At 41.6% G+C, this 12,315-nt stretch overlaps 1 protein-coding gene across 1 annotated transcript in view; it reads left to right on the plus strand.

Moving 5' to 3' along the window:
• The window catches only part of galnt17 (polypeptide N-acetylgalactosaminyltransferase 17), a 48,205-nt gene extending 37,919 nt beyond the window's left edge, over window positions 1-10,286 (plus strand). The window contains exons 7-11 of the mRNA XM_034115813.1: window positions 5,061-5,246; window positions 5,834-5,971; window positions 6,560-6,655; window positions 7,664-7,825; window positions 9,240-10,286. Coding sequence (XP_033971704.1) covers window positions 5,061-5,246; window positions 5,834-5,971; window positions 6,560-6,655; window positions 7,664-7,825; window positions 9,240-9,356 — 699 coding nt within the window. The 3' untranslated portion in view covers window positions 9,357-10,286. The remainder of the gene's footprint in view (window positions 1-5,060; window positions 5,247-5,833; window positions 5,972-6,559; window positions 6,656-7,663; window positions 7,826-9,239) is intronic.
• The last annotated feature ends 2,029 nt before the right edge of the window (window positions 10,287-12,315 follow it).

Genomic DNA, 12,315 nt, shown 5'->3' on the forward strand with positions numbered 1-12,315 from the left:
CTGAACAGCTAGCTCTGCCGGCGGGTCTCTGTGGTTTCGCGCTGACGGCTGCTGGCCTAGCAGCAGGACCAACATCCACACCATCGGAGGACTGGGGGCCCGCACCGAGGGCTAAAAGCACAGCAGCGGAGAACCATGCATCACCGGCTGGCTGCACACAAGGCCGGCTAGCAAAACAGCTAGCTCGGCCGGAGGATCTCTGTGGGCCTAGCATCTGGACCAACATCCACACCATCGGAGGACTGCGGGACCGCGCCGATGGCTAGCAGCCTAGCGGCAGAGATCCATAAAACACCAGCTAGCTTTGACTGCTCCACTGTCAACAACTGCACCGAGGTAAAGCCTAGAAATCCTGTATTTAAAAAACACTGTTGCACAAAAATGTTTCAAACAGTGAATCAAGCTAAAATAGTGTGGGATCCTCGGTGCAAGCCGAAGGGACTATTCAGTGGACATTTACATTTCCGCAGCATCTGCAATAAACATGAACAGCTAGAACATCTCCTCCTTGAGTCCAATATTGACTGTTTGGAAATATCGGAATCTTGGCTAAAACAGTCGTCACCATCTTCTATTGTATCTATGTCAGGATATAATGTGTTTAGGAAGGACAGACTGAAGGGAAAAGGAGGGGGGGGTGTTGCTTTATGTGAGGAATACCTTTACTTGTAGGGAGATTGCTCTTCCAGCTAATATTGAGTTTGATTGTGTTGGTGTGGAAATCACAGGAAATGTCCCTCACCATGATTTGCCTGTATCGACAACCCACCGCTAAGGTGGATTTCTATGACCAGGTCAAACTCATGCTGAATTCCTGTGACTCCAACAAAGAGCTAATTATTCTAGGAGACTTTAATATCAACTGGAATGACAAACAAAATAGAAAGAGCTTAAAACGGATCACGGATAAACACAACTTAATACAACTAATGGATCAACCGACTAGAATAACCAAAACCTCAAAGACTATGATAGATTTATTATTTACAAACAAAGCTGACAGAATAGTTAAAACCTACAACTTCCTGACTGGTCTTTCTGACCATAATCTTGTTCTTTTTACCAGGAAACTCACAAAAAAAAGGTTAATGGCCACACCTAAAACCCCTGCCTTCGGTTCTCGCTTCATCCCCAAAAACCTGCAACAACATTTTATGGATGCAGTGAAAATGATTGATTGGGGAGACACTCTGTCCTCTGAAGGCATTGGTGAAAACAGTAATCTGTTTATATCTAAAATTAACGATGCAATGTCTTCCTTCTCAAGGAGAGGGTGCCTTAGGGACAGGAAGGAACATCATCTTCCCTGGCTGAATCTACAATGCAGGAATCTAATGAAATCTAGAGACCAACTATTAAAGCAGAGCTTGAAATCCGGACTATCCACTGATGGACAGAAATTCACTCATGCTCGTAACAAGGTAACACAAACAATAAGACAGGCCAAAGCTAACTTTTTCATCAACATAATTGAAGGTGCGAAAGGTAACGGTAAAAAAGTTTGGCAAATCCTAAATAAACTATTAGGTAAACATACCAAACAGGAAAATAATGTACTAGAATAAAAAATCAATGATGCCCTGATAAAAGACCCTGCAGTGTTGGCCAGCTCTCTCAATGAGTATTTCATAAATAGTGCTCTGGACATTACAAAGCTCTTCCCGCCATCTGAGGTCTCACCTAGCCCGACTGTGGATACACCCCCCGGTTTTGACCTGGAGGAAATCACAGAGGTGGAGGTAAAAAATATAATCTTAGGGTTAAGAGGTTCTAAGGCTAGGGATGCAGATGATTTCGACACCAACTTCATAAAGACAAATATTGACAGTCTAATAAAACCAATTAGTATGCTTGTAAATCTATCTATTAGCACGAGGGAAGTTCTATCATCCTGGAAGGTGGCCACGGTGACACCGATTTTTAAATCTGGGGATAAGGCAATAATGTCCAATTATAGACCAATCAGCATCCTCCCCTGTGTCTCTAAGATAGCTGAGAAATGGGTGTCAAAACTAATCACCAACCATTTAGATAAAGGCTTCGCTCCACTCCACCCAATGCAGTTTGGTTTTCGTGCTCCACTGAGACAGCTAACTGTGTCTTTGTGGAAAAGGTTAAATCTATGTTGGACACGAGCCCATATGTAGGTGCTGTCTTCCTTGATCTCAGGAAGGCATTTGACACTGTTGACCACCAAGTGCTCCTTACAAAGCTGACGTATTTCAATTTTTCGGCAGATTCAATACAGTGGGTTGAGTCTTACTTATTGAACAGAAAACAGTGTGTTTTGGTCAACGGAGCCAAATCCCCCTACCTTGTGAACCCTGTTGGGGTTCCACAAGGTTCCATTCTTGGACCATTACTGTTTTCACTGTACATTAATGACTTGCCTAATGTATGTCCTGAGTTGAATGTGCAAATGTATGCCGATGATGCGGTCATCTTTGTATGGGAAAAACACTGAAATTATCTCATCTTGTCTCTTTAATGCTTTGGACAAAGTTCAACACTGGCTGAACAACATTTGCTTACAGTTAAATGCAAAAAAAACAGTATGCATGATGTTCAGTAAACGACCAGTCAAAATCGAAGGATCCAATGGGTTCTTAAACGGAGCAGAAATAGAACTAGTCCCCCACTTCAAGTATCTTGGAGTCATAATGGACTCAAACTTGACTTTTAAGAAACATATTAAGAAAGTATCCAATACCATTCAATTCAACTTGCAAAATGTTAAACAAATTAGACCTCTCTTAACTGTCAATGCTGCAAAGTCATACCTCCACTGTATGATTCTATCCCACATTGAATACTGTTTGACAAACTGGTCGTTTGCTTGTGCCACAAACCTGAAACCCATAGAACAGCTGTACAAGAGAGCTATCAAGGTTTTTGACAGAAAGCCTTATTCATACCACCACTGTACCATCCTTGAGAAACACCATTTCTTGAGTTTTGACAATTTAAAGTCTTTTAAAAGTATGTGTTTTTTTTATAAATGTTTACATGGACTGCCCCCCCCCCCTTAGGGGAATTCATCCACAAAAAACACACTGTACGCTGCACTAGGTCAGAAACCAGAGGAGACTGTGAAGTCCACCACAGACGGACCACTTTCTGTCAAAATGTTCTATCAATTAAGGGCAGCTCTTTGTGGAACAGCCTCCCTACTGAGATACGGGATTGTCCCACTTTGAACAGTTTTAAAGGTCAACTAAAAGAATGGTTGAGAAACAAACAAACGTGCAATCACCGCTAAATGCACTTTAACACAGGGGTATCTCCTCTGGCACTTTATGTAGCTCTTTTATCTTCTCCTGCACTTTATATGGTAGCTGCTACATTTTACTGCCATGTGGTAAATGCTTGTATATGCTGCTCATGCTCTTTCTGCACATCATGTATTTATTTTGCTATGTATATAAATGTCATGTTCTTAAATATTGTGTGTGAGGGACTACGGATGGAAATTAGCTCAAAGCTAAAATCCGGCATGTTTACGTTTTAAAGCATTATTTGTTTTAAATGTTCATCAATGTGCACTGTCCCTCTTCAAATAAACAATTAAATGAAATGAAATGTAGATGTTAAAGAGAAGAGGCCCCAAGATGGAGCCTTGAGGAACCCCAAATGTCATATTTGTCAACTCGGATGTGAAGTTACCTATAGAAACAATGTTGTTCTTGTACTTTAAGTAGGATTCAAACCCATTTAGAACTGTTGCCGAAAGTCAAATCTGACCCCGAGTCACCCACAACAATGCTGCTGGGTCTTCCCAGACCCGAACACCAAATTATACACTTTTTTTTAGAGACCTTCAGACTTGGCTAAAATTGTAAAAAATCAGTTTTGTAGTATTTATATAGCTGTTGTGGAGGATATCATGAAGCCTTGTTCCGATAAAAAAAACTAGAGGGTAGTTATTATATCATTTTAACTTGAAACGGGTCACGGGAGACCCGAACACAACATAAGGGTCTCGATTTGAACTGACAATTTTAGGGTTTGTGTTATAAATGTTCTTTCTTGGATTAGTGAAGTGCAATACTTTAATCATTAATTTATTATGAACATTAAATAAAATGTCTCTGTAAATGGGCCCTGATCATAAAATGAATACCCAGCTCTGCACCTCAACGGCACATTAAAGCCTCTTTCAGCACTTTGTTTTAGTTTATGGCATAATTACTGTGTGGTTCAGTCTCCTCAACTACCAGCAAAAATCTCTGATATACGCTGTATACTTCCTGCCATGCACCAAACAGCAGACAGACAGAACCTAGCTGGATATATAAGCTAGATATATACCACACTGCTAATGTTGCTCCACGCATGCTGTTAGTGTTACACACATAAGGTTTTGGATTGAAAGATTCACACAAAAGCTACAGTGTAGTTGTTGGCAATGCAAATCTTAAATCCCGGACCCCGCCAACAGTGTAAGAAAAAATGAGATAAGATAAGTCTTTATTTATCCATTTGGGGACATTTCATTGTCATAGCAGTAACAGATTCAGAGTGAAGCATAGGCCATTACAGAATATATAAGTAAATATGTTAGTAAAACTAAGAATATAAATAACAAAAAATAAACAGTAAAACACCAAGTAGCTGAATTGATATACACACAGATATGAGTGAAGATCATTCTGGATAAATATATTCACATGGCTATGTTCAGGTATAAGTAGCAGTCCCAATATATGAAGAAATAAAGTAATGTTTTACGCTGGTGTTATTTACATTGCATCACGGAAATGAACAAACTGGACCTTTACACATGCATTAGTGGAGAGGTGTCAGAGCAAGAAGGCTCTGCATTTTAGTCGGATCAGGACTTGAACCGGCGACCCTTCAGTTGCCAAGCCAAGTCCCTACAGATTGACCTACTACCCTACCACCCTCTATAAGTAAACACTGTCCATGTAATATACTGTAGATGTACTGTAGTAGTTCATCAGGTCAGCCTGTTTTGAAATTGTATGCCCCCTTGTGGCCAAACACATATAACTGCTAGCTTTAAGTTGACTTCCCTGTTCTCTAACACCCCCTCCCTGCAGGTGTGGCTATGTGGAGGCAGTATGGAGGTGCTGCCTTGCTCCAGGGTGGCTCACATCGCCCGGATGAAGAAACCCTACCTCAGTAACATCGCTCTGCACACACGGCGGAACGCTCTGCGAGTGGCCGAGGTCTGGCTGGACGAGTACAAGTCCAACGTGTACCTGGCCTGGAACATCCCCATGGAGGTGAGGGCTGCTGGGCCTGTGGATGAAGCTAACCATGGTGGCTGCTAATGCTCTTTTATTTTAACATAAGCAGGACTTCGCTACAACTTGTTATAAACTGGGAATTGGTTGAATACTTTTTTTAAACCTCTAATCACCCTGAACAATTTGTAGATGTTGTACTCAAAATGTACCCCATTTCAATAAATTAAACTACTGCACACTTTATAATGTATTGATATATCATATTTTCATAGTTGATTTACGATCAACTTATTGTTTATATTTGTACATTGTGTCTTTATATTGTGTGCTCTATAGATATATCTTTCTATTCTTAATAAGCATATATTTACTGTCTTTTACATTTTTAATTATGTATTTTTTATGTTGCTGTTACAAGAACAAATCTTAATCCGGGATCAATTTAAGTATCTGTTATCTAATCTAATGAAATCGGATTTATCAAAATATTGTGCTAGTAATCAGTAGACAATAGCAACATTTCTGTTAAATGTTCTGGATCGTTATTACAACTGTTCATGTGGTAAACTGGTAAGTCCTCTGTAAAGCAGAGACATCCCATAATGACTGCTGTGCTCTTGCAGAACCACGGTATTGATTACGGAGACATCTCTCAGAGGGTGGCTCTCAGGAAGAGGCTGCAGTGTAAGAGCTTCGAGTGGTACCTGGACAATGTTTACCCAGAGATGAGGAGGTACAACAACACGGTGTTCTACGGAGAGGTGAGTCAGCACAAACAGGAAGGAGAAGCTTGGATGAAACAACCGAGAACAGATGAGTCCGAGATAGATTAGACAAATACATCCTAAGGGCTATTTAAAAGAACACCTCATAGATTATGTCCCTACATGCTGTCTGAGCTGTGCCATTTTAAAACTGTAAAGCAGTGTACAATGTTTTAAAATGTTTAATCTGCATTTGGATTCAGGTGTTTTTATCTTACTGATATGTACACAACATGCTGACTGACCTTACCTAATACTGTATCTCACACACAAGATTGATAATAAAGTTGACTTTTGACTTTGATTAGGAATTTAAACAAAGAATTGTGCCAAATTAGATAAAGTGGTGCAGTAATGACAAATTGATGTACTCCAAACAGGAAGTTAGCATCACAAGGGCACCCTCAACAAAAAGCAATGATTTTGGAATATTGCAGAACATTAGCTCTGTAGCAAACCAACTTATTTAGTTTATGATAATTACACATTTTGGAAGTGGTAAAATGCAGACTCATTATCGGTTGTTAAGACTTGTTCACCCATTACTCTATTGAGCATGATTTTCAAAGATGCTTTTTATTTTAGATTCGTAACTCCAACGCCAGCCACCTGTGTATGGATCAGGGTATAAAGGAGAACCACACGGCCACCCTGCACCCTTGCCACGGCACGGGGCCTCAGGTAACAGCGGACCCTCGACCTAATTGCCTCAGAGTGCCTCTCTCACCATGTCTCTGCTTCCTCTTCAAAACCTACACCACTCATTAGTGTCTTCCACACAGTGACATGATTTACAGCTGTGTCTCTCACACAGGCTGCAATGGAATCCTCTTAGGAGAGAGTTCTGCCGTCAGGAAGAAAATGTTCCCATGTTGCACTTTTTGTGCTGAAGTCAGCCAATGTCAGTGCTTCAGCCTGCGGGGCATCTGCTTTTAGCTCACAGTGGTCAACAAGTGCTAAAACTAGCAGACTATCAATATCACCCTGAAGACGCACTTAAGTAGGCAATTTCAAGTTTTCCATCTGAAAAAAGAGGTCCCTAGAGTATAACGTCTTATAAAACATGAGGTTAGACGTAAAATGTAACAGTTCAATCAGGAGAGACATGTTTTGATTTACCAAAATAAATGTATTACCAAGAATGCACAGATAAATGTAATGGTGTTTGGCGATTAGACCCCATGTGCGGCAGTGGGAGGGAGGGGAAGAACAGAGCCGATAAACACCCAAAATCCCTTTGAAAGTGTGCAACTTTAACATACGTTAAATAATTTTTTTTTATTTGATTGCACATTTTTACTTTTACTTACGCTTATATACATATTTAAATGATATTTGATTCATCTTTGACGTTTTACTCTAACATGCTAGTCTATATACATTTATTTTATTTGTTTTATCCTTATTAGCACATTTGTACTTTACATTTCATATTTGTATTCAATTTCAATGCACTTAATCTTTTATTGTGCATCTTACTTTAACTTGTTTCTTTAATTATGTTTATTTTGTTTTGCATATTCTTACTTGAATTTTTTTTATTTAACATAAAAATAAATTCTGTAAATATAATTGTATCTTTTATTGGACATTTTACTTTAACTTGTTGTGTCCTTTTACATTTTTTGAATTGAATCTGCATTTTGATTGCATGTTGTTACTTTACCATATGATTGTGTGTCCCCTCAGATAGGGCGGTTCACCAGGGAGGGCCAGCTGTTCCTGGGGCCCCTGGGCAGCACGGGGGACGAGACCCGCTGCGTGGTGGATGACCAGACCAGCAGTCTGCCTCAGCTGCTCAACTGTGACAAGGTGACCAACGTCAGGCAGAAGACCTGGCACTTCTCTCAGGTGAGGGGGAGAGGAAATAATGAAACAACAGATTGTTCTCCAAAAAGTTACATTTCAGTGATTTGTGCTCAAAAAGTTACACCGTAGAGAAAATACACAGAGCTGTTTTTGATGTATGAAATCAGATTAAATGTTTACCTTGTGGTCATGTTGTTGACACACCGACAACAGTTGGTAATAAATCAGCTCTCATGTTCATTTGTTTTCCTTAAAAAAACAAAACTGTAAAATTAAGAAATATGTGAATTACATTAGAATACTGTTTTTGTCAAGAAAATGTATCAACAGTTTTTTAACCATAACTGTGAAATTAGGCTATTTAGGGAAGCTGCTTTTTCTTTGAAGTTTTAACAATGACGTTTCATTCCTTAGTATATTTAGTTGATATTCCAGAAGTGCTAACCCTAGACTACCTTTCTGTTTCTACTGTGAATAGATTTGCTAAAGCCACATGTTACTGTTAGTTCAGCTTGTAAGAGACATTAGTGTGCACTTCACACTGAAACAGGAAGCTGTTCTTATTTCAATCTACACATTTGATTCTAAGCTACATTTACCTGCATAGCATTTTACCAATGACTGCTGCCTTCTTCCTTTCTTTTTGAACTGTTGCTCAAAGGATCTTTGTCTCTTACTGCTTTTTACATTGTCAGTCTGGGTAAACTGCATTTGTTCTCAATGTACAAAAGAACGACCTAAAAGCATTCTAGAGCGGTCATAAATAGAGCGGTCCTCTCAGACGTCTGACTGGATCAAGATTGGTGGCAGGAGATTATTATGTTATATTATAAATCAAATGTCTTTTTTTAAATAGCCTAATATCATGAAGTACATTTGTTTTGGCCTTTACAGTTTATACAGATTAACAACAGTGTGGAAAAAGAAGAAGAACAAAACCGGAATAAAATTACAACCTAGACAATCCAAAGGAACAAAGTGAATGTAAAATACAAAATAAAACATAAAATACAGTAAAATATAAAAAAACCATAGTATGACTTTAATTCATTAGAAAGTTTGTATGTGTACTGTGTACAGGTATACTGTATATGGTAGGTAGGACTAGGAATAAATATAAGTTGTATCGTAGGGTATGCCTTTAAAATGTAATGCTTTGAAAGTGTGATCGTATTTGGTAAATGTCATTCAGAAATGTTAGTGCAATTAAAAAATATAATGCAGATAAGAAATGTAATCACAAAAATAATAGCATAGTAGGCATAAACATTTCATTTAAATAGTCATAGTATATTATGTTTTAAAAAATATCACAATAGTATGTCGTATAAAACATAATGTTCATTTCATACATTTGATACATTAGCTGAGGAAATGAAATGAGGCATGGATGGGGTCACTTTCTTTCTCAGTCACATGGTACACTGATGAACGTCCTCCCTCTCCTCCACCACAGAATGACACCATCATAAACCGAGCGTCAGGGCGCTGTCTGGAGGTGGCCAGCAGCCGCCTGGTGCTGGGGCCCTGCTCCGGACAGAGGTGGCTCATCAAGAACACCATGAAGCAGTAGGGGCCAATACCCCCGGGACCCCTGACCCCAGGGGCCGTTAAGAGGCCCCTGAGATCTGCCTCTGCCAAGGCACAGCAGGCATCTCAATAAGTGACAGAGGAGACCTCTCAGTGATGCAAGGCTTGTGAAAAATTACGTTTCTTTACAAAGCGGACATTAAAAATAATGCAAGTTCAGAATGAGGACTGTATCTCTCCACCTGACCGACTTCTGATGTGACGTTGCCATAATTCCTGTGCCACGTTTTGTCTTATGTGGAGGAGAAATAAGGTTTTCTGCGTCTTCAAAATATGTGTGCATTGTTCCATTCTGTATCATGTAACGTCTTGGAGATATGTAAAAGAATAAAACCCCTGAAATTACATTTTCAGAAATGATCAGAATCCATCGTAGTTTGTAATGGGCTTCGTTAGTGGTTTTAATCTCAAGTTACCTTGAAATGAGGGACGCTGCATTACATTTTGAACATAAATGCCCCATAGTGATTTTTATAATCTTCTGAAGGGAGTATTGACCCGGTAAATATCTATAATTTGAAGAAAAAGGCATTAACAATTAATAATGCTTGTTCTATCAGAGCCTTATTGTTTTGCAGTTATTGTGAATCATAAAAAAAACTGGGCTGGATCATGGTTTAATATGTCGTGGATGTTTTTTTTTATTGTAATTTTTCCATTGGATAGCACCAAATGCAGTACATCTTGTAGCATGATTGTACGTACTGCACACGGGAAGAGGGCTGAAAACAGGCTGCAGACAGGAGGACTGCAGGACAATTATCTTCCAATAAACTACTGAATTCCAGTTTTTGCATGGTTACTGTTTCCCATAATAGAATGCTTTAATAAAATTCTAATATGGAGAAAAAAAGAGTTTCTGATAATGATACAATATTATTCAGTTAAAATAAAATAAACTGTTCTAAGCCTTGTTTTGGAGGTGACTTTAAGAGAACCTATTCTGCTTCTTGGGGTTCTCCCTTTCCTGTAGTGTGTTCTATAGGTTTTAGTGCATGTAAATGGTCTGCAAAGGATAAAATCTCTGTGTTCCCTCCTGAGGGAGTTTCTCTCCCACACACTCCCCCCCCCTGCCTCAAACGCCTCGATTGGACTCCTGTTTACTTCCATAACATAGTGACATCACTATTTAACACTTGCACTACTATTGGCTAGTACGGGGCGGGACATCTCTAAGTGGTTGACCAATCACAACAGAGCCAGCCAGCTAACCAATCAGAGCAGACTGGGCTCTGGTTTCAGACAGAGGGTGAAAAGAGGTGCTGCAGCACAGGCTGTATGAGAAAAATAAAGAGCTTTTTGAACATTAAAGCATGGAGACAGTGGCGTAACAAGGTTGTGATTGGCCCCCCCCATCGCCACAAACATAAGCGCACGCTGATAAGCTCACACATGCACGGACATACACTCTCTCTTGTCCTTTCTTTTTTGAGCGCCGCCCTTGTTCGTCATGCAAGGTATCACATGACATGAAAGGGAGCAAGGTCATTGGACAGACAAATTACAAATTAATTTAGGTTGCTTGGTTACTTTGAAGACTGCATGAACCGGTCAATGCATTGCACCGGCTGCACCGTCGATAGTTACGCCACTGCATGGAGACATGTCACAGTAGAGGGACAGAATCAACCCGGTATCACAGCAAGACGTGAACATGTGACGATCTACCATGCTGGGAGACGTGAATATGTCACGGTTTCGTCCCTTCAAACGTGACAGTTACACGGTATTGTTAACATGGCCCAGCCAGTGGAGAAATATCCGGAGGTGCCAAGCAAATGGTCTACCAAGACTATTGGTCGGTTTTTATTGTCAAAATTAGATGTTTTTAATTTATTTTTTAATCGTCACACTCGATTGCGCAGATTTTCTTGTTGCCCTAGCTGGTCGACACCTCTTTTTGTCACGGTTGAGTGCAGCAGGCAGGACCCAAATGCAGATTTCCAAGAATAATTCCTTTAATCCGGTACAAAGTAGAACACAGAACACTACCATGTGACACACAGTCAAATACAAACAATGAACCAACAATGACAGACAGAAAAACCAGAACTAAAATACACACAAGACCAATCACACAAACAAGACACAGGTGAGGGGGGAGGAGAAAACACAGGGGCACCAGGTGAACACAATCGGGCAATCAGGCAGGACAGGGGTGAACACTTTTCAAAACAAAACAGGAAACCAAAGACAGAAAAAGACAAGACAAAACCCAACACAGACAGATCGTAACAGTACCCCCCCCTCAAGGGACGGATCCCAGACGTCCCAAAAAGTCCCAAAAAGTCCAAAACATTCCAGCAGGGTGGGTGGAGGGGGTCTGGAGGAGGGACGCACAACCAGGACCAACAGGGTGGGTGGAGGGGGTCTGGAGGAGGGACGCACAACCAGGACCAACAGGGTGGGTGGAGGGGGTCCGGAGGACGGGCCCGGAAGGGGTCCCGGGCGGACGGCCCGGGAGCAAGGCAGAGTCCAAAAAGGGGCGAAGGCCACAGCGGGCGAACTCAGGGACCCGGGCATGAGAGCGAAGGCAGTGGTTGGGAGAGTCAGGAGGCCGGGCTCGAGGGCGAAGACCACGGCTGGGGTACTCAGGAGACCGGGCTTGAGGGCGAAGACCGCGGCACTCAGGGAGCCGGGCTCGAGGGCGAACAAGAAGACGTCTACGGGACAGCTCCGGAGAACGGGCAGGAAGGCGCCGACGGGACAGCTCCGGAGGCCGGGCAGGAAGGTGCCGACGGGACAACTCCGGAGGACGAGCAGGAAGACGCCGACGGGACAGCTCCGGAGGCCGGGCAGGAAGGCGCCGACGGGACAGCTCCGGAGGCCGGGCAGGAAGGCGCCGACGGGACAGCTCCGGAGGCCGGGCAGGAAGGCGCCGACGGGACAGCTCCGGAGGCCGGGCAGGAAGGCGCCGACGGGACAGCTCCGGAGGCCGGGCA

This window comes from Trematomus bernacchii, unplaced genomic scaffold (assembly GCF_902827165.1).
Source record: "Trematomus bernacchii unplaced genomic scaffold, fTreBer1.1, whole genome shotgun sequence".
NCBI lineage: Eukaryota > Metazoa > Chordata > Actinopteri > Perciformes > Nototheniidae > Trematomus > Trematomus bernacchii.